Raw genomic sequence first — 22,989 nt, forward strand, 5'->3', positions numbered from 1 at the left:
CTGTATAATTTTGTTAACCACCATCACCCCAACATAATAAAATAAAAATTTTAAAAAGATCCACCTTTTTATCTTAACGACAGTTTCAATGTTTCCTATAAAAAGCAGATTCATTCAGACATTTTGTCATTTCCGAGGTATTTCAATCTAAAATATACAAACTCCCCTGGCCCTTTTATTATAGTAAAATGTTCTGCAATTACTTCCCCCAAGTTCTAGTTTTCATCATACCTTTAACAGAAAAGTACACAAATAATTTAAAAGTCCGCCGTCTTCCTCTTCATTGTCTTCCACATCTGATTGGTGAAATGAAGTAACAAACTTTGCTGCAAATTCTATTACCCTCTCCACGACAGGTTCACGTTTATAGACCACCATGGCATATTTAAGGTAATGAACGAATTCCTCATGAAAAATTGCTTTATCCTCCACCTGAAACACAAACGAAACCTTCACAAACTGCACAGATAAAATCCTTGTTTTACCAACATTACTCTAAGAATGCTGAATGCATTAGCCATAATTCAGACAAACTAAAGTCATTTAGAAAACTGAATTATCCAAACCATCAAAAGGGAAATAAAATTTGCATAAATTTCTCTCCTGAGATATTAATTTCTCCGGGGGGGGGGGGGGGGGCATGAATTCTGACAATGAAAGGATTCTTTTTTTCCCTCGACATCCTTTCGTTCTCAATATGCCTGGGTACCAGTTTAGTAAAAGTATGCTTCATGAACTCAAGATCACCAGTGGCTTTAATACTTCGTCATACTTAGCCTTTCTGTTGCACAGAAACTTCCTTTTGCTATAACTTTCACACCTGTCTCCTATCTTCAACTCGTATTATACGGACTTACAGTGTTTCTTGGACGCCAGAATACTTGATTTCCCCGAAATTCATGGTCCTAGTCATCTCACGGCTCCATTCAAAACAAACAGTGTTTACGTTTACAGGAAGAGCCAGGTCCTGATAATTAACTCGCTCTTTGGTGATTTGATTCCATTTAACAACGGGGAGGGGTGAGAACGGGTGGGCTGACGGCCGGCGGTGTGGACCACAGCTCGGATCCACCCAACACTGTGCCAGGTCGCCTCGGTGCCCATAAACGTTTCTCTCCGAGTTCAGCGCCTCCAAAGGATAACGGTCCGCACCGGAGGCCGCTGGGGGGAGAGGGGGGAGGCGGGGGGGGGGCGGCGACCTCCCGCAGGTCGGGAGGTTGGAGGAGGCTGGGTCGGAAGTGCGCCGAGTCCGGAGGCTTACGGGAGGGCTAGGGGCAGCGGCCGCCAGGGGGGCCTCGGGGTCGGGCGCGCTTACCGTGCGGTAGGTGCGGCTCAGCGCCACCACCAGCTTCGCCTGGTTCTGGTGCGGCTGCTGCGCCAGCTGGAAGGCCTCCTTAATGGGCAGCAGCCTCTTCTCGGCCCCCATGGTGGCGGACTCCGCGAGGACAAGTCCTGTCAGCGCTCGGCTGCAGCTCGACCCACGGAACACAAGCCGAACTCGCAGAGTCCTCTCTGACTCCCTTCTGCGGGCCTCGGAGCTCGCAGGGCGTGATTACCGCCCGAGCGTTTAAATAACTCCCGCGGGAGAGGCAATTATCGCGAGACTGCCGAGACCGGGGCGGGAGGCGAGAGGCGGGTGGGCGGGAAGACCACCCACCTCCAACATTGCGGTTTGGGCGCATGCGCCAAGGGTTTGTCCAGCCGTTGTCGGGTAGGAAGTGGCGTTTCTAAGAAGAGGCGGGGCGAAGGCTCGCCCGGAAGTAGTACCGGACGGAGAGGGCGAGTCGAGTGGCGGCGCTGGGCTTAGCCTGGACGTGCGGCAGGGCGTGAGGCGAAGAAAAGAAACTTCTCCCTGGGTGAGAACGGGGAATCCAGCGGAAGGGGAGCAGGGCAGCCTGGGAGGAGGGGTTCGTTTGGAGCTCGTGGAGAAGGGAAAGAGAGCGGGTGCTGAGGGCAGGGCCGCGGCCTGGCTGCTGCCGCGGAGGGAGACGTTGCGGGTCGGCCGAGGCCACCGTCCCGAGGTCTCCAGATGGAGGCGGCCGCTGTCTTTGTCAGCCCGGGGCCTGGGCTGGTGGAAGGTCTGCGAAGGAGGGGAGCAGGCGGGGCCCCTCCGCGCAGAGAGGCACTCTTCAGTGTGGATACAGCCTGCTCTAGTGTGCCTCCTTTCGAGGCCTCGGTAACAGGTGCGGGACGACCGTGTGCTCAACGGAGAACGGACTGGCACCAAAGTTCACAGGGGAGTCAAGGTGAAGAAATGTGGAGTGCTGCCTTCAGGGGGAACTAAGCCTGCCCCTCTCTGTCTCTCTCTTCCCCCCGCCCCCACTCCCTCTCTGAAATCAATGAAAAATATATATATAAAGAAAGAAGTAGATTACAGAGCTGCCCGTATATCTTTTTTCCTATTGAATCGCCTTCCCTCCCTAGCAGTAACTGATTTTCTGAATTCACTTAATTTTTATGTATTAATAATAGGTAATACATCTCTGAATAAGTATACTCGATTGTTTTGTGTTCTAATATGAAAAATCAAGTTTTTGATTTCCTTTTTTCAATCAGGTTTATTCATGAAGATATTTTCATAATAATAACTTACATCTGTGGACCTTTATGTGCCAGACTCTGGTTTGAACACTTTACTGTTAGAGCCAGTAGCAGTGAATTTTCTGAATTCACTGTTAATTTTTATATATTAATAATTTATAAATATATGTCTGGATAAGTATACTCGATTGTTCCCATGTTCTAATATGAATATTCAAATATACAATTTCCCTTTTTGAATCAGTACTGTTTTTTTGAGGTTTACTCATTGATAGTTTCATAATAACTTATATCTGTGGACACTTAGGTGCCAGACACGGGTGTGAGCACTTTACTTCATTTAATCTTTACAGACCACCCCTGTGAAGTAACTTATCTTCTTTTAAGATGAAGAAACTGAGGCACAGGTTGCTATAGTATTGCTATAGTTATATAAATATGCCATAATTTATTCATCCATTCTCTTCATATTCCTAATTCCTTAAACATTTTAGGTATTCAAAGTAATTAATGTGAAAGCCTTTGGGTTGCCCATAATTTCAAAATGATCAAGATGTCTAAGTTCTGCCGAAACCGGTTTGGCTCAGAGCGTCGGCCTGCGGACTCAAGGGTCCCAGGTTCGATTCCGGTCAAGGGCATGTACCTTGGTTGCGGGCACATCCCCAGTAGGGGGTGTGCAAGAGGCAGCTGATCGATGTTTCTAGCTCTCTATCCCTCTCTCTTCCTCTCTGTAAAAAATCAATAAAATATAAAAAAAAAAAAGATGTCTAAGTTCTGACAAAGCAGTTTTAATAAGTTAGAGGAAACGTGTGGAGGCCTCAGAATGCATGGAAGATACTGATAACATTATAAACTCACTGTAGCTTAAATGTAGACTGCCCAGACAGCTGTGGTGAAAGAAGCCTAGAAAGGGCATTCACTTTTTAACCAAATATACCTACAACGTTTCAACATGTTAACATAATTAATGAGATAATTTTTTTTTTTCTGCTAAGTCTGAAATTGGGCATTATTGTACACTAACCACATTTCAGATGCTCAGTAGACACCTAAAGGGAGTGAATACAGTATCGGATAGTACAGAACTATTCTTACTTTGAGAACCTCTATATGTACCATTTGTTTTTTATGTAAAGTCAATCAACTGGTAAACTAACTAACTAGAACAAACTAATATTTGGAGGCATTTTCTTCTTTTATGGCCTTTACTTGCTCAGCTCTCTTCATGCTTTGGGTGCCTGCTACCTTCGTAGCTTTGTTTTAAGTTTCTAACAATATTATTTCCTGTACTGTATTTTAGTTGGCCATCTTGCCACAAATGAGAAATGACTTTATTTGTTGTTAATCCTCACCCGAGGATATTTTTCCATTGATTTTTAAAGAGAGTGGGAGAGAGGAGGCGAGACAGAGAGAAGCATCAGTGTGAGAGAGACACATCAATGGTTTGTCTCCCAACCAGGGCTGGGATCAAGCCTGCAACCAAGGTACTTGTCCTTGACCGGAATTGAACCTGGAACCATTCAGTCCGCAGGTGTACACTTATCCCCTGAGCCAAACTAGCCAGGGCAACTTCATACAATTTTGTCAGTTACCAAAGGATGAGGCATCTGGCCACCAGAGGTCAGCCTAACTATATTTTAATTTTATTTTTTTATTTTTTAGGATTAATAACATTTTTGGTGCTTTTTGAACATTATAATCTGGAAAAGTTTTTAAAAGATAATATACTGCAAAATGAAAAGGTAACCTTTGCAGTGGGACAAAATATTTGCAAACCATTTATTTCAAAGGGGGTTAACATCCAAAATATATAAGGAACTCATACAACTCAATATTAATTTTCATCTGCAAAGTGTCCTCGTAATGAGGGCCATGTGGCAAATGGGAGTAGAAAGAGGGCTGGTATGATTCTCTTTCCTATTTCTCCGTTTTCCTGTGTGGTTTTCTTCCCTGTAGTCTGCCATTGTTTTTTTCTGGCCCCAGATAATACATATTTTTTAAAACCCCAATTAAAAGCTGCACTTTTTTCGCCCTGACCTGTTTGGCTCAGTGGATAGAATGTCGGCCTGCAGACTGAAGGGTCCCAGGTTTGATTCCAATCAAGGGGATGTAGCTTGGTTGTAGGCACATCCCCAGTAGGGGGTATGCAGGAGGCAACTGATCGATGTTTCTATCTCTCTATCCCTCTTCCTTCCTTCTGTAAAAAATCAATAAAACATTTTTTTTTAAAAGCTGTGCCTTTTTTATTGACGATTTAAATGGAAATATTTTATGTAACAGTAGCAGAACCAGTTACTTGTTTAATCTGTTATAACATCATAAGGTGATTTTTGTTGTTGTTTTCTGGATCACCTATTTATAGATACTTAATATCTCACAAGAGCAATTGCAAAGAGAAAGGTAGAAACAGAATTCTGTATCCTGTCTCATTAACAGCTTAGTCAAAAGGAAAATTTGGTCATCTGGGTCAATATGAGAATTCCAGACCTTGGGGTGCAGACTAAAAGTAGTGTGTTAAGCTACAAAGAAACCACGGGCTTCCAAAGCATTAGCCACCTGCAGGTTTAATTTAAAAATAAAAAAGAATAAGAAATTTAAAAAGGAAGAAAGAAAAGAGAGAGAAGAAGCAAACTAGCTTTCTTTGTAGTGTTTTCAGTGGATTGATTTGCATTTTACTTAAATAATTGATAATTTCCCTTCTGAAGGAGTAGGCAGCAAAGATTCCTTTTCCAATTTAGAAATAATAACAATGCCAGGTTGGCGTGGCTCAGTGGTTGAGCGTTGACCTATGAAGCAGGAAGTCACATCCCAGTCAAGGCATATGCCCGGGTTTTGGACTTGATCCCCAGTGTGGAGTGTGCAGGAGGCAGCTGATCAGTGATTCTCTCTCATCATTGATGTTTCTGTCTGTCTCTCCCTCACCCTTTTCGAAATCAGTAAGAATATATTTTTTAAAAAAGAAACAATAATAATAGACATTCCATATGATGGTTGAAGGAAATGCATAACAACAGACAAGGTATGAGTTAATTACCTTCTTAAATGAGATTACATTATATTTATCAAAATAGCATCTTTTTTTTTATAGTTTAGCACCATTTATTAAGTGATCTAAGCTGATGTCGTAGCTGCTATTTGTCAGCCTGTTCTTAAAACATAAAATGCTCTTCCAATTCCTCTTGTTCAGGACAGAAGAATCTTCCAGGTAGCACGCCAACAGAACAAGAGACTCCGATGATGCCAGCTTCAATGATAGTGCCATCCAGAGAGGGAGAGGGTCATGGCACATTCAACCGTGGCTTCCAGAGGTTTTGGAAAAGGAGCCTTTGGGGGCCCAGCCTGCCTGGCATTTTGATGCTGTCGGTGTGGGGTTTGTATTCCTTAAAGGTATAGGGAAGTAGGTTAAGCACTTGCCGAAGCGTATCCCAGACTCGGGATGTGGTTGTTTGTTCGCTGGCAGTCTTATTCCATCTTACCTAATAATAGAGAAACATGTAAATCGACCGTACCTTCGCTATGCCCACAACCAATCAGTGCGTATGCAGATTAACCAAACAAAGATGGAGGTTAATTTGCATACATACCTGGGTCCTGGGAACCTCCTCGGCACCCAGGTCACTCCCGGCCGGCCATGGAGGGAGGGGCCGAGCCTGCGATTGGAGGGGCAGAGCGGGGGGCGGGGCGCGCACTTCCCAAACCTAAAGTCTGAGGCTTGGGAAGGGACTGAGCCTGCGACGAAATGCAGACCAAACGCAGACCATCCGGCCTAGCTGCAGCCTGTCAACCCAGCACTGACTGCCCAGTTGGCTGAGACCCCCAAAAGTGAGTCAGGGTCTGATCTGCAGCCTCAGTGGAAGCTGTTCTTCAGTGTACTTACCTGTATCTTTCTCTCCCTCTTTCTTTCTGATCTTCGCCAGCAGCCAGATTTTTCTTTCTCTCCCTGCCTCCAAGAGGGCTGCAGTTAAGCCCTGCCTCTTTGGTCAGGCCAGAGATAGGCCTGAAGATGCTGACTGGCATAGAAACAGACCAATGAGAAAAAAAGGTGGGTGCTGTGGGGACCCAATGGCTGCCTAGGAGGCGGAGCTTTTGACATTGACTGCCATAGGAGCCGACCAATCAGACCCAGAGGTGGCTGCTGTGGGGAGCCAATGGCTGCCTAGGAGCAGAGCTTTGGACGCTGACTGGCATAGGAACCGACCAATCAGAGCCAAATCTGGGTGCTATGGGGGACCAATGGCTGTCTGGGAGGCAGAGCTTTTGACGCTCACTGGCATAGGAACCGACCAATGAGAAACAAAGGTGGGTGCTGTGTTTCTCATTGGTCAGTTCCTATGCCAGTCAGTGTCAGAAGCTCCGCCTCCTAGGCAGCCATTGGTTCCCCACAGTACCCACCTTTGGTTCTGATTGATCAGTTCCTATGCCCGTCAGCACCTCCAGACCTATCTCTTTAGGAACTCAATAAAGTACAATTATAATCTTCACTGCAGAGAGAAAACGGGGGCTTAAAGTAGTTGAATATTTTGCCTAAGGCCAAACACTTAAGTTATACAGCCAAGAATGTTAGACCCAAGAGGTCTAACAGGTCCAAAACTAATTATTATGGAGAGGGGAAATGATGACTTCTGAATGGTTTTTTTTCTTTTTTGTAGACTTAAAATGTATTAAAGCCAAAACCGGTTTGGCTTAGTGGATAGAGCGTCTGCCTGTGGACTGAAGGGTCCCAGGTTCGATTTCGGTCAAGGGCGTGTACCTTGGTTGTGGGCACATAGCCAGTAGGGGGTGTGCAGGAGGCAGCTGATTGATATTTCTCTCTCATCGATGTTTCTAACTATCCTTCTCCCTTTCTCTCTGTAAAAAATCAATAAAATATATATTTTTTAAAATGCATTAAAGATAAAGATGTATTTTGCATATATGTAAACATGTACAGCCACATAAATCATTGCATACATGATTTTTATCAATTTTCTGGTCTAGTTTCTGGAAATTTGTTGAAAGCAGTGTACAAGTTTGTTTAAATTGAAACAACCGAATTATGAGGGGAGAGGTTTCCATGTTTTACAAAAGTTCTATAAACTTTCTGGTACTAAGAATCATTCTATTCCAAAGATTCTAAACATAATCACAGTGTAAACATAAACAGAGCCCTATCTGACTGCATTTGTAAGTGGCAAAGATCCAGTAGCATGAAACTGTAAAATGGTGCAAGGTGCGAATGATTCAATAGCAAATGGATGAGAGATTAGTGTGTTATATCAATGGCAAGCTCAGCTTTGAGGTCACCATTCAAACAGTCATGTTGCCACGCCACTCCACTTAGTGGCATGATTAAGGACATGACCTCTGGAATCATACAAACCTGTTTCTATCCCAGGTGTGAAACTTGGTCATGGGAACACAGGTATATTACTTCATTTCACTTAGTTTCAGTATCTTTATACACACAAGGCAGAAAATATCTATTTCACATACAGTAATATACATAGAGTGTTTATCACAGGGCTCACCATATAACATTCAAATAAATGTTAGCACCACATAGGTTATATTTTGCTTTGAAATGTATAATTTTTTAAATGCTTCAAATGACTGGTGGACTACATTATGTGTATTTATCATTCTCTTTGAACACTTTATGACCAAACCCAAAGATTATCAATAGCATGGAAAACCATTTTAAAATTCATGAATTGTTTATATTTCTTTTCCCTAAAATGTTTTAGTAAGTAAAATCATGTGCTTTATTTATATAAGACATTGTGGTTTGTTTTATATTAGGAATTTCAACAAGTAGAAAGGCCAAATAATGTTAATTTCTGGTTTGGAACATAATTTCTGTAAATTATAAACATGACATCTATTTTTGTCATTGTCTTAACATCAGGGATGAAAAATAAGTTTAGATTTATGAATAGAATGATGGTGGGTATATGGGTGAGAGACCTATATCTTTCTTATTTTATTGTAAAAATCCCTTTCATTTTAATCCAACAAAAGTGTCTTTGTTACCACATAACTGTAGAATGCAGGCATACAGAAATGATGAATCCTCAGGCCTTGACTTCACAATCTTCAAGGTTGGAGAATGAAACAATAAAGTACATTCACAAAGACAGCAATTATAATACATAGAAGACTGGAAGAGCAATGGGGAGATATATAAATAAAATGTCTTAAGAGCACAGAAAGGAGTAATTACCATATAGTTGGGAATTATTGAACTGCAACAAGACTTGTTTGAGTTGTCTTGTACCCATGGTGTGGAAAAGTGGGTTTTTGATATCTAAATCCAACCTAGTACCAGGAATGCTCAGGCCTACTCAAGAAGGCAAATAATCCTTTTCACTAATAATTACAGGGTAAAATAAGATTGTTGTTATAGAGTATTAAATTTGACAGTAAAATAGTAGTCAAGTTTTCAGACTAATTTAAGCTGGACAGGGATTTCACATCTTTTTCTTGTCATGGTGACTGAGGAGGTTCCAGGTGGTGGTGCTCCATAAACCTGGGTCCCTGAATGGACATGGAACAGTTTTCCCCACCCTCCTTCACACTGAGTTTTGAAGGACACAGAGTTTAAGTTAAAACGAAATCTTTGTTTTAAGCTACTGAGGTTTTGAGTCTCCATTACTAGAGAATAATGTAGTCCAGTGGTCGGCAAACCGCAGATCGCCTCTTTGGCCCCTTGAGTGTGGCTCTTCCACAAAATACCACGGCCTGGGCGAGTCTATTTTGAAGAAGTGGCGTTAGAAGAAGTTTAAGTTTACAAAATTTGGCTCTCAAAATAAATTTGAAGCGTTATACTGTTGCTATTTGGCTCTGTTGACTAATGAGTTTGCCAACCACTGATCTAGCCCATTCTGACTATATAGAAAGGAGTAGAGTTATGACAATGGAGAACCTAAACTATTTGGCTGTGACTTAGAGGCTCAATGGGTGGTGGCAAGGAAACTGTTAGAGGCTGGAAAGATAGTAATCCGTGTTAGCTGTGGTAAAATATGTGAGTCTTCCATTCTTCACCTTTACTGTGGTTATCCTGACTCTGTCCCACCACTGTACATTGAGTGCGTGTCTGTGTCTGTGTGTGTGTGTGTGTGTGTGTGTGTGTGTGTGTGTGTGTGTGTGTGTAAAAGCAGAGAGGGATGATTCTTTGTCTTTTGAGGTCCTTCTAACAATAGAAGCTCATTCCTGTTCTAATATAGGGACCATCAGCAATCACCCAGAGATGCTAGACTGAGATAAATGCCATTACTGAATAGAACTTTTGGATTGTCTCACTTGTGATCGGGGTGAATATATTTTGTAGTGTAAAGAGAGTGAACTGTAAATTGGTGACTAGAAAGATGGATTGCAGTAATCATTGGTGCTCTTCACTAGTAAATTCTGGTTATCTTCCTTCTGGAAAAATAGGAGGATTGCCCTTCTGAGCTCCCTTGAAAAAGAGGCATGCCTGTATAATTTGCTTTTATCAAAGAAACGTGAGTGGAATTGACTTGTATCACTTTCAGGAAGAACCAATTTGTCATTCATCTTTCTTGGACCTATCATGCAAGTGGGGAAGTTACAATGATTGGGTCTCTCCTAAATGATCAGGTTGCTTGGTGACAAGGACCTGCTCTGAAGCTCCACCCCCAAAATTTTGGACCCTTTCTTAGGGCTTATTGCTGCACCATAAACTAGACCATCCTAACTAATGTCAATTACTGTAAAAGTGATCAGAAAACTACAAATGCTGATCACTGGCAATTATAAGTGGGATCAGTAATTGAAACTATCTACTGATAATTCCTAAAGCACCTTCACAAGAGATTTTATTTCTCCAATTGTGACCATTCTAGAAAGGTGATTTTGAGATTTCAAACTTCGTTTTCTTTTTTTTCTTTTTTTTTTTTTAATATATTATTGATTTCAGGGAGGAAAGGAGAGGAAGAGAGAGATGGAAACATCAATGATGAGAGAGAATCACTGACTGGCTGCCTCCTGCACATCCCCCACTGGGGATTGAACCTACAACCGGAATCGAACCCAGGACCTTTCAGTCCACAGTCCGACGCTCTATGCCCTGAGCCAAACCAGCCAGGGCAAAACTTCGTTTTCTTAATCTGTGAAAATGTAGAAATGTATCTTCACTGTTGAGAGGTAGTGATGAGCAATGAAATACTTCCTTGTAGGAAATAAAAAAAGCAAGGAAAGATGGATAAGGATAAACTACAAAACAGGGAGGGTAGCACTGAACTCAGAATTCATAGGAGTTTCCAGGAAGAATTAACACATATTTCCCACATACTTGTGCATAAATTTTCAGTAATACACCAGAACTTCTTAGTAAATTTTGGGTTTGGCCCCCTGCACATATACAGAAACACATGCACAATTGCTGTGATGCAAAAGTCGAAAGTGTCACTGAAGTTTATTTTAAATGAAAAGCTCATTCTGAAGAAAAAAATATTTTCTCTAGCATAGCGTAGAATTCATTCCATAATTATAAAGTGCCACGCCACTCGCTGTAGTAGGGTCAGGTAAGTGAAAGATGTCACAGTACAGAAGTCTCAATGGGTCGCTGTCCTCCAGGAGTTTACATTTTGCAAAGGATAAAAAGTTTCCTCTTTGAGAGTTTTTCATCCAGTCACACTCAATGCCCTCCTTTTTCGGTGAAAAGCCCCGCATCTTTAGCCTTAAACATATTCACAGTTTCCGAAATCTCTTCGCCCAGGAAACATATGTTAGGGCGGGATCTCTCTGGATATGTTGCAGTTATTTGGGATGCAGCCCAATGACCAGCCTGCTTTTTCCCTGCAGTGGTGGGATGACAGCGACCCCCTAAAATTTCCAGCACTTAAAGCACTAAGTGTAGCTTGAACCATCAAGGAGCGGTCTACTCTTGCGGTTTTCACCGCCCTTCTATAGTAGAACCTAAAGAAGTTGAGTCTCGATCAGACCGGGCAATGAGAGTAGAGCAGTCCTGGGCGCAGGGCTTTGGAGGCCAAGTCCACCGGAGGCGCAGCGCAAAGGAGTCCAAGGACTAAGCTCCAGTGTGCAGGGAGGAGTGAAGAGCGGCCATCCCTGCTGGACTACAAGGACCAGCATGCATGGCGCCGCGGCGTCCAGCTCCGCTCTGGGACTCCGGCGCAACGGAGCCTGGGAAGTGAAGTCTCCGTGCAGCCCAAGTCGCTTTGGGAAGGCTGAAGGGAGGAGTTGTTAGTCCGCTCCATCGCACGCGGGTTCCTGGCCGGGCTCGGAGCCTCTCGCTTTCGCTGAGGGATTTCGCGGGCGGCGGGAGCAGTATGGCTCGCTTGAGTAAACTCCGGGGGGAGGCGGCGTCGGCGGAAGCGGCAGGTTGCTTCCTTCTCCTCGCGCCCCCTCCCTCCTCCCCCACCCCCCCCCCCGCCTTCCCCGGAGGCAGCGGTGGGAGGGGGAAGGCAGGGCCGAGGGAAGGTACTGACACGCGTCAAGGAACCCCACTCCGGGGGGCGCGCGCCCCTGCGTGGTGTTAGCGGCGCTCGTATGTAAATGAGGGCGCGTGACGCGAGACGCAGATGGAGTAGGGAAGAGAGGGAATGGCCGCTGTCGCCGCCGCCGCCGCTCAGTGCCGGAGCCCTCGGTGCGCGGCGGAGAGGAGAGGATTCCGGCGGGAACTCGACTCCTGGCGCCACCGCCTCATGCACTGTGTAGGTAAGAGAGACACGGGCTGGGGCCGCGGCTCCGCGCGGCGCCGTCCGCCGCGACCCGAGGAGTTTGGGGCTGAGGGGCTGAGTTGAATCTCCCGTTCGGGTCAGTTCAATGGGGGAGCGAGCTGGGAGCGGCGGCGGCGCGGCGGCCCGGGCTCGCCTTTTGTCTGGGGGCTCCTGGCCCGGCGCGGTCCGCGCCCCTTCCCCTTCGGAGCTGTTGGGCTCCCCGTGAACTGTTAGTTCGGACCCGCTCGCCCAGCCCCGGGCGGAACCGCTCGCTCGCGCTGTCCCCCAAACTCCTCGGCGCCTCTCGCCGCCCGGCGTCCGCCCTGTCAAGAGGGAGGAAGCGGCCCAGCGGCCGGCGTCCGGGCGGAGGGGAGCCGGCGGGAGAAAGGCGGGCTGGTCCGCGCCCCCACCGGGCGCACACACACCCCCTTCTCGCCGCCGGGGGCCGGGCCGGCCGCCGCCACCGAGTTCCAGAGGAGGGCATCCCGGGCGACACCCCCCCCACCTCCAGGCGCTCGCGGGCCGGGGCCTCGGGGCAGCGGGGGCGGCGCCCTACTCTGCCCTCTCGCGCTCGGCGGCGGCGCTGTGTGTACCCCTTTAAGAAGGAGCCGCTGGAGCGCAGACGGTTGGGATTTGAAGTTCTTCCTCCCTCTTTGGAAGTCTGGACGGCGGGGAGGCTCTAACTATATTGTGAATTTCCCCCCACAGTCCCAGTCCTAGTCAGGAGACCTAGTAAGACCCATCTCATACTTTTGTTTTTGTCCTTATTTTTAAATAAACAATGAAACTCTTTTAAACCGGATATACACTTGTTGGTTGGGTTTTGTTTTTTTTTTCCAGTACCCTGTATGGGAAGTATCCATTCATAGTGTGAATTGGGATTACATGTAGTTTGTGTACTTCTTTTAATTTATCTTTTGCTGTTAATGTGCTTACATTCAATATTTCACTTTGTAAACCGACATTCTTTTTCCTTTGCATGTTTGTGAATATACTATATGCGTATATATAAATTTTTGTATTGCATATCCAGTGCTATTACGACTTGAAATCGTTTATGTAAAATATTATCCTTTCTGCCTTTGGGGAAGAAAATTATTCAAAAGCATTATTTTTAAATAAGGAAATTGTAAGCAATGTCTTAGGGTTGTGCCACAAGTTAGTATTAACCCAGTAGTAATGTTTTAAATCTCAATTCCTAAAGTCTTTAATTTGATTCAGTTTTTTATAACATATATAATCTACTTTTATGAGGAGAAAGTTCATCATCCTTGCTGTTAGCTAAGATGTATAACTCTTGATAAGGAAAATGATGTTTACTTGTCTCTATTTGTGGAACTCATCTTTTTAGATTTATGATTATGATTTATTCTTTTTTTATAATTTAAGAGTTGTCCTATATATCCTATGTCTCAATACCTCTATTTGCAATGTGGTACTTTTTATAATTTAATTATTTTTCTGTAATCATCATATGCTGTGCTATAATTTTGAGTATGCTCATCTAACAAATGTTTTAGTGCTTATTGGATACAGTAAACAGTATCTTAGTGCTCGGTATAGTATCGAGGCATAACATATAGTCCTGAATCTTGTAGCATATATATCATTAGTAACTGATAAGTTACAAAATTGAAAACACAGTAAAGACCAGGAGAAAAGAAATGCATTAATAAAATTTTAAATATTATCAGAACTTGTATAGTCTGTTAGGATATTTGATCTGGGAGATAGGCCAAGTTTTTTTATTTTTATTGTTTTTATTTTTTTACTTTTAATTTTGATATAATTTCAAACTTACACAAAAATTTGGAAGAATAGTACAAGGAACTCATATATGTTTATCCACATTCACTAATTATATTACACTTTGCTGCATTTGCTTTAACATTCTTGCTTTATATCCATATCATTCTGTCTACCTCTCTATCTATCCATCCATTCATCCTTCTATCTTCTTTTGAAATAATTTGAGGGTAGTTGGCAGCTATTGTACCTCTTTACTCCTAAATTCTTCAGTGTATATTTTCTAAAATCAAAGGCATTGTGCTTTCCTAACCACAGTGTAGTTATTAAAACCAGGATATTTAATATTGACATAATACTGTTATCTCAATCATAACCAAATTCAAATTTTATGTATTTCTCTATTTTATCTGTAAGCTCTCCTTTCCTTAGTCCGGGATCATGCATTGCATTTTGTTGTCACATCCCTTTGGTCTCTTTTAATCTGCAACACTTTCTCAGCTTCTCTTGTATTTTTTGACCTTGACATTTTTGAAAAGTACAGGATAGTTATTTTGAAGAATGTCTCCCCATTTGAATTTGTCTGTTATTTTCTTATGATGAGATTGGTTATCCTTTTTTTTTTTTTTTTTTTGCCAGTAATACCTCTGAAGAGATGTTCTGTGCTTCTTAATACTAGTACATCATATCTTGAGCTTCATGTTGGTAGCTTTGAAAATTTGGTTAAAGCATTATTCCCCATATTTCTCCTTGAAAGTCATCACTTACCCTTTGTAATCAATATGTAATTTGGGGGAAATATATAAGTTAATATGTGTCTGCACATAGCATTCCATAAATTTTGCTATTATTATTGTTGATTTACACAGGATATTAGCAGGTTTGAGCTTTACAGTTTTGCCAGTAGATTCTTTCTGGTGGGAATGCTGATGAACAATAAAAAGATCATGAGGCATGTTAGAGGAAAAGATGGTAAGGGCTTGAATGATCTGTTTTCTATGGTGTCAGAGTCATAGTTTAAGAATCACAGTGTTTCACTTAGCCGAACCCTAGCTTTTGGTATATGAGACCAAAAGACATTTGATGCCTTACATTCTAAGTAACTTTCCTGGTAACCTCATAACTGTCTTAGAGATCTGCACTCCGCAAGTGTTTGTAGAATGGACTTTCTTCCAAACTACCTGGCCCATCTTTAATCAGCAATATCAATGTCAGAGAATGTTCATTTCCTTTTTTTTTTTAACCTCTGAAGAAGTTATATAAGAGTACTTCCTAGAGCTGTATACTTAACCATTGAATAGGCCATAAATAAAATTCTAGATAATCAACCTAATACCTCTTTCTGACTGCTTCTGGCTTTCTCCTCTTTTGACTTTCCACTAATGTCTAGCTCATCTGTCACTGTTGCAATATAAATCCCAGAAGCGTGGATTCACTTAGAAATCTGGATTTGGTAAGGACTGGTATGGTGGGCCAACTACCCTAAAACCTTGGCTATACAACTATTTTTTCAAGCACTAGCAAGTTTTTTATCCACTTAAAAAGATGTAATATATGACACTTCCTAATAGCATGCATTAGACAAATGGACTCAGAAGTAGTTGGATGGTTAAGATATACATCCAAATATCTCTGTAAAATAAGTTATCAATGAATTTTGCATGCAAGATTTAAAATTCTGAGTACTCCTGAATTATTTTATACTTGGAAGTGTAAAATTCTGCCACCTGTGTGAATTTTGTGTTTTTGAAGATATTAGATTCGGGCTACAGGCTGGTTGGAGCATAGTATAGCGTGGAGCTGTCTCTTCATGCTCATGCTGCTTTCCTTGGCTGACTGCATGCATGTATACCTTCCTGTTCGGCTTTGCACAGTGACAAGTTGGTGTTTATTGTGTCCTGTATGTTCCCCTGACTTGTATGACTTTGAACCCTGGTGGTTCTATCACAGTGCTGTCCTGGGAGGAGCAACAAAGACATGCTGATATTTGGATATTAATTTCTTTTTCCTTATTAGTAAATCCAGTCTTTCAATAATAATAACCTACATTTTTTTATGTGTGGAGTTTCTTTTTTGATAATAATCCTTATCAAATGGCCAGCATTCATGGGTGATAGATAACAGTTGGTTTGAGCACCAAATTCATAGATTCAACATTTTGGAGACCCACTTAACTTTTGTATTATGAGAGTCCATACTGGGTTTGAATGTACCGTATTATCAAGTAATTCATTCAAAAGGTTGTTGTTTTTTTCCCACCACAGAATATAGATAGGAGAATGTGAATAGGCTCAGACCAACCTACTGCTTCCATTAGGAAACTAAGGTAACAATATCATATTTGTATTTGAATAATGGCACTTTGTTTTCAATTAAAGCTAAATAAAAATGTTGCTTTCAGATTTTTTTGTGTTTTCTAGACAATAAAACTTATGAGGAATCACTTTAAAAAAAAAAAATGTTTTCTTATTGACTTCAGCGAGAGGAAGGGAGAAGGAGAGAGAGAGAAAGAAACATCAGTGATGACAGAGAATCATCAATCAGCTGTCTCCTGCATGTGCCCTGCCCAGGAATGGAACCATAACCTCATGGTTCATAGGTTGACGCTCAACCATTGAGTCACACTGTCCAGACTGGAATCCCTTTTCTAAACATCTCATTTCCTTTCCTTTCCATTCATAGTTTTTCCTAATTGGCAACAACCCTATCCTGCTTACTTATATTTGCTTCTTTTTTTTTTCTTTACCCTAATATTGTTGCCACATTATTTTAAAGAAAGTATTGTTACAAATACAAATATTATTACTTTCTTTAAAATATCTCTTGGATTCAGTTTTTCTAATAGAGTAAGTGCACTTGAGCAAATTCAGGTAAGATTCTGGTGTATATCAGTATCTGCATTGCTGGTTTTACTGTCTTTCAGTCTAGCTTATAACCCTACATTAAATCATTATTTGGAATAACTGCTTTGATTTTATACTTTACAAAGCAGTACTATCTCCCATTTGTTCTTTTTCATCAAGTAAGGCTCCTAACCATTTTCAATTAGTTGATCATAGTCCACTCTTCCCTATTTGTTTTTCTAGTTTCTTCTTTAGAAAGTCCAACCATTTGCATCTACTTTTACATCTCTATTATACCCATTGCCCCAAAATTTTGAGTATCTTTTTAGTCGTATCTCCTAACCTACATACTCACCTTTATAATTCAGTTGTAATCTGGAGTCCTGAGTATTTATTGAAAAACAAGTTTGAGATTTTTTTTCTCCATTAATTCAAATCCAATTCTTTTTTGATGGATATGTGTATGGTGTGTGTAGATAAGAAGTAACTTTGTGCAATAGACTTCATCCTATATAATAAAAGGCTAATATGCAAATCGACTGAACAGTGGAACAACCAGTTGCTATGACACGCACTGACCACCAGGGGGCAACGCTCAATGTAGGAACTGCCCCTTGTGGTCAGTGCACTCCCACTGGGGGAGCGCTGCTCAGCCAGAAGCCCTGAACCAGGCTTACGGCTAGTGAGTGCAGCGGTGGTGGCAGGAGCCTTTCCTGCCTCTGCGGCAGCACTAAGGATGTCCGACTGCCGACTTAGGCCTGCCTCCACCTAAGACCGCAGTTGGACATCCTCCGGGGGCTCCCAGGCTGGGTTAAGGGACCCCCCCCCCAAACTGCACTAATTTTGTGCACTGGGCCTCTGGTATTTAAATAAACAAGGGACTAAATGGTAGAATAAAGAATTGAAAGAGCATAGTTCCTTTCTTACACTCCATCATCATAACCTTAGGCACAAGTCATTTCACCTTCCACAGATGGAAATCTGAAACTAGAATAATATTGGTCCTCATGTGTTCACTACATTTTGTTTTTAATGAAAGGAGCTGTAATACTTACATAGTTGTGGTTTCTCTGCTGAACATATAAGATAGGGAATTATCAACATAAAGATGATGTTTAAATCCATGGAAATAGATGAGATCACACAGGGGTAAAAGACAGTATAATGACAGAAGTAAAGTTCCATGCTTTAAGTAATCTTAACATTTTGGGGGCAAAGGATGAGTAAGGCTGCTGAACTTTTACACTGGAAAATATGCCTATTGGCTAAGTAGAAAACTACTCAGTAAGGCCGCTGAATTTTTACACTGGAAAATAAGTCTATTGGCTAAATAGAAGAGCAGGGGAGAGTAGTATCACCAAATCTAAGAAGAGAGAAGTATCCTATGTAATAAAAGGCTAATATGCAAATAGACCTAACAGTGGAACAACCGGTTGCTATGACGTGCGCTGACCACCAGGGGGCATGCAATGAGCACGGTGGGCGTTGGCAGCAGGTGGCAGAGCGCAGAACATGGCAGGCGTTGCCTGCACTGGGATGGTGGAGCAGGTGAGCAGGAGCGCCAGACGAAGGAAAGGCGCTGGTCACTGTCATTGGGGTGAGCCTCTGGTGATTCCTGAAAATTCTTTGCTCCTGCGTGCCATGATCCCACCCAGTGCTTGCACACGCTGCTGGCACTGTCCCCGCTCACACCCACAGCTGGCACTGGAGCCGTCGCTCGCATCTGCTGCCAGCACCCGGCACCGGTCCCAATAGCTTGGTGCCATCAGCGGGTGCAAGCGGGAACTGCCGGCCCTAATCGCCCCTGCGGGTTTCTCCACCTCCCGCTGCTCCTGAGGGGCATTCGGGGCAGCAGCCGCTGCTAGCACCCACTGCAGCCACCGGCCCCAATCGCTCCACACCGTCAGCCCATCAGTGGGTGCAAGCGGTACTGATGCCGTCAGCATGTGGGAGCAGCAGCGGTGGAAGCGGGGCTTCCAGCAGACAGGGGCCGGGGGGGCTGACGATGGGCCGAGAGGGCTGACAATGGGCCGAGACCCACCCCTGTGCCGCCAGAACCTCCCAGCTCCAAGTTCCTTTCAAGGTGCACGAATTCGTGCACTGGGCCCCTAGTGTTATAATAAGGAGGGATTGTTATGTGTTGATGAGGTGTCACTTAATATGAAACAGGGAAGTGGATAGTTTTTTTGGCAACATGAAATTCTAGGTGATCTTATAAATTTCAGCAGAGTGGTGGGAATATGGAAGCCTTATTGTAATAGGTTAGAAAGTAACTAAGTGTATAAGTAAAGATGACATTTGAAGTAGATTACTCATTTGAGAATCTACATTTTGAGCAAGAATAGATTAATGGAGTAGTAATTGAAAGGTTCTTGGGTCTAGGAATGTTTGTGGGTGGTTTTTTTTTTAGATGGGAGATACCATTTACAATGCTAGGTAATATGAGGAATCGTTTTTTGACTCAATACTATTCATGATATTTCATGTTTACTTAAACTGAGACTTGATAGTAAAAAAATATTGAGTCAAAAAAATTAGATGCTCCCTGACCAGTTTGGCTCAGGGGATAGAACGTTGGCCTGCAGACTGAAAGGTCTCAGGTTCAATTCCGGTCAAGGGCATGTACCTTGGTTGTGGGCACATCCCCAGTAGGGGGTGTGCAGGAGGCAGCTGATCGAGGTTTCTAACTCTCTATCCCTCTCCCTTCCTCTCTGTAAAAAATCAATAAAATATATTTAAAAAATAAAATAAAAAATAAAAACCCATATCAAATAAATTTCTCTTGGAAAATCTGAATTTTAGAAAACAGAATGATAGATATATCTTCATAGATACCTAGATTTTATGTGGATACACACACTTGTGTAAGTTGCCTTTAGTAATAACAATTTTGATAATTCCAGGAGACTTTTAAAAAAATAAGTACTTTAGTTTAATTTTAGTGAAGTTGAAGGGAATGTACTGTTGCCATTTGTGTGCTTAAAGTTACAATTATATAAAATATATTGAATTGAGATTTTGTAGTGGATTGTGAATTTGAGTACCTTATATTATAGTTGTCACTTATTAACTGTGTAACCTTGAGAAAATTACAAGCTATTCCCTCAAAAGTTGTCACATATTGAATTTTTAAAATTTTGTTTTTCAATTGTAGTTGATAGTGCAGTGTTATATTAATTTCAGGTATACAACATATTGATTAGACATTTATATGCCTTAACACAGTGATCACCCTGATAAGTCTGGTACCCATCTGGCATTATACGTAGTTATTACAGTACTAGAGGCCCGGTGCACGAAATTCGTACACGGGGGGGGGGGGGGGGTAGGGGGACAGGGGGCCTTGTTCCTCAGCCCAGCGTGCACCCTCTCCAATATGGGACCCCTCAAGGGATGTCCGACTTTCCGTTTAGGCCCAATCCTGGTAGGAATTAGAATAGAGGCCTGGTAGGATCAGGCTTTATCGGGCAGTCGGACATCCCTCTCACAATCCAGGACTGCTGGCTCTCAACTGCTCGCCTGCCTGCCTTCCTGATTGCCCCTAACCACTTCTGCCTGCCAGCCTGACCACCCGCTAACTGCTCCCCTGCCAGCCTGTTTGCCCCTAACTGCCCTCCCCTGCAGGCCTAGTTTCCCCCTCCCCCCCAACTGCCCTTCCCTGCAGGCCCGGTCGCCCCCAACTTCCCTCCTCTGCTGGCCCAGGCCCTGTCAACTGCCCTCCCCTGCTGGCCTGATCGCCCACAACTGCCCTTCCTTGCAGGCCTGGTCCCTCCCAACTGCCCTCCCCTGCTGGCCATCTTGTGGTGGCCATCTTGTATCCACATGGGGGCAGCCATCTTGTGAGTTGGAGTGATGGTAAATTTGCATATTACTCTTTTATTAGATAGTATGCTGAAAGGTATTCTTTAAAAAGAGGAAGAAGAAAAAGGTAAAGATAAAAATTATGAACAACAAATAAATATCAACAAGTAAATCTAAAAATCAAGTGAATAAAAAATCTGATGAACAGAATAAACTGGTGAATATAATAGAATCAGGGGCATAGAAAGGGAGTGGACTGAGAATTCTCTCTGGGGGAAAGGGGTGTGGGAGGTGCGGGAAGAGACTGGACAAAAATGGTCCACCTATGGATGAGGACAGTCAGCGGGAGTAAGGGCAGAGGGTGGGGTGAGGTGGGAACCGGGTGGAGGGGAACTATGGGGGGAAAAAGGAGGAACAATTGTTAAAATCTGAACAATAAAGATTTATTAAAGAAAGAAAAAAGAAAGAGGAAGTTAGACTAAAAGTAAAGTGTTTGAGATTTTAAGAAATAGAAAAAGCACTAAACTGAGCAAGACACAAATATGGGTTGTTCTTAGAACAAGGTAGAGGGTTGACTAGTGGTAAAAGAGGCTTGGCTATGTAAAGTGGAATAACCTCAAAAATTATCTTTTTAGTCTTTCATTTTTACAAATAGTATTTCTTCTGATTTTCTTCTAATTTCTACCTGTACATACAGAAGTTGATTTCCCCTATCAGGGAGGGGATTAAGATCATCTGATAAACTCTTCTATAAATCTCACATATATATATATATGAACATATCACATTTTCCTTATGTTTGTCTTTTTATCCTTTTAGTCTCAAAAGCTTTTTTTTTCCAAATACAGTTTTTCTGTGTAATCTGTATCATGATTTTGCTTTCAAATCATTGTTCTATCCGATACAAAAAGCTCTTTTTTTATTCTTTTAAATATATTTTATTGATTTTTTACAGAGAGAAAGGGAGAGAGAGAGTTAGAAACATCGATCAGCTGCCTCCTGCACACCCCCTATTGGGGATATGCCCGCAACCCAGGCACACGCCCTTGACCGGAATCGAACCCGGGAACCCTCTAGTCCGCAGGCCTACGCTCCATCCACCAAGCCAAACCAGTTTCGGCTCTTTTTTATTTTTTTTAAAAAAGCTCTTTATTTTTGAGGATCATGGAATTTTTAGTAATGCTGTGAGCATATAGACAGCTAATTACCTTTTTTTTTTTATAGAGCTAAATGGTTTTATATTTTTTACTTTTTATTTCTTTACTGATTAGTATTACTAATTTGTTCTTATCCCCCCATTGCCCCCCCCCCACGCCTCACCCCACTCATGCCCTCACCCCCCTGGTGTCTGTGTCCATTGGTTAGGCTTATATGCATGCATACAAGTCCTTTGGTTGATCTCTCCCCCTCTCCGCCCTCCCCTGCCTTCCCTCTGAGGTTTGACGGTCTGATCAATGCTTCTCTGTCTCTGGATCTGTTTTTGTTCATCAGTTTATGTTGTTCATTATATTCCACAAATGAGTGAGATCATGTGATATTTATCTTTCTCTGACTAGCTTATTTCGCTTAGCATAATACTCTCCAGTTCTATCCATGGTGTTGCAAATGGTAAGAATTCCTTTTTTTTTTTACCACAGCGTAGTATTCCATTGTGTGGATGTACCACAGTGTTTTAATCCATTCATCTGCTGATGGGCACTTAGGCGGTTTCCAAATCTTAGCTATGGTAAATTGTGCTGCTATGAACATAGGGGTGCATATATCCTTTCTGATCGGTGTTTCTAGTTTCTTGGGATATATTCCTTGAAGTGGGATCACTGAGTCAAATGGGAGTTCCATTTTTAGTTTTTTGAGGAAACTCCATACTGTTCTCCAAGTGGCTGCACCAGTCTGCATTCCCACCAGCATTGCGTGAGGGTTCCTTTTTCTCCACATCCTCGCCAGCACTTGTCATTTGTTGATTTGTTGATAGCCATTCTGACAGGTGTGAGATGGTACCTCATTGTTGTTTTGATTTGCATCTCTCGGATAATTAGTGACTTTGATCATGTTTTCATGTGTCTGTAATTACCTTTCTCTATTACATTTACTGATGACTTTGACACCTAAATTTTAGTCTTCCATCTTTACTCTAAACCCTATTATTCATGATTGACTTTAGTTTGCTTGTTTGTTTCTTAAGGATAACCCATCAAGTCATCTACTGACCTTCACCTTTCTCTGCTGCAGAAACCATCTCTTCCGCCTTTCTTAAAAAAAATTATTTTTAGCAAGGTTTATTAAGATAAAATTTACAGAATACAGTTCCATGAGTTTTGACACACAAACAATTGGATAACCAACTCCTCAATATACAAGATAGAAAACAGTTCCATTATCCCTAA

The 22,989-nt window shown here is 42.5% G+C and overlaps 2 protein-coding genes across 15 annotated transcripts in view; one reads left to right on the top strand and one right to left on the bottom strand.

The window, feature by feature from the left end:
• The window catches only part of LOC307097099 (piggyBac transposable element-derived protein 4-like), a 201,422-nt gene that overhangs the window by 159,131 nt on the left and 19,302 nt on the right, over positions 1-22,989 (top strand). For 4 of the 13 annotated variants that reach the window (XM_079767045.1, XM_079767044.1, XM_079767039.1 and 1 more), the window contains exon 1: positions 6,239-12,213. In XM_079767045.1, the coding sequence (XP_079623171.1) occupies positions 12,099-12,213 (115 nt within the window). In that variant the 5' untranslated portion in view covers positions 6,239-12,098. Of the gene's footprint in view, positions 1-6,238; positions 12,214-16,225; positions 16,288-22,989 lie in introns of those variants that run through there. The other 9 variants (XM_079767042.1, XM_079767050.1, XM_079767048.1 and 6 more) reach the window with 6 other exon arrangements.
• Positions 1-22,989, bottom strand: part of NCAPG (non-SMC condensin I complex subunit G) — a 69,234-nt gene that overhangs the window by 25,822 nt on the left and 20,423 nt on the right. The window contains exons 1-2 of one of the 2 annotated variants that reach the window (XM_079767006.1): positions 1,316-1,587; positions 232-432 (exon numbers count right to left, since the gene is read on the bottom strand). In XM_079767006.1, coding sequence (XP_079623132.1) covers positions 232-432; positions 1,316-1,426 — 312 coding nt within the window. In that variant the 5' untranslated portion in view covers positions 1,427-1,587. Of the gene's footprint in view, positions 1-231; positions 433-1,315; positions 1,588-22,989 lie in introns of those variants that run through there. The other variant, XM_079767007.1, reaches the window with a different exon arrangement.

The sequence above is a fragment of the Cnephaeus nilssonii genome (assembly GCF_951640355.1).
Source record: "Cnephaeus nilssonii genome assembly, chromosome: 1".
Taxonomy (NCBI): Eukaryota; Metazoa; Chordata; class Mammalia; order Chiroptera; family Vespertilionidae; genus Cnephaeus; species Cnephaeus nilssonii.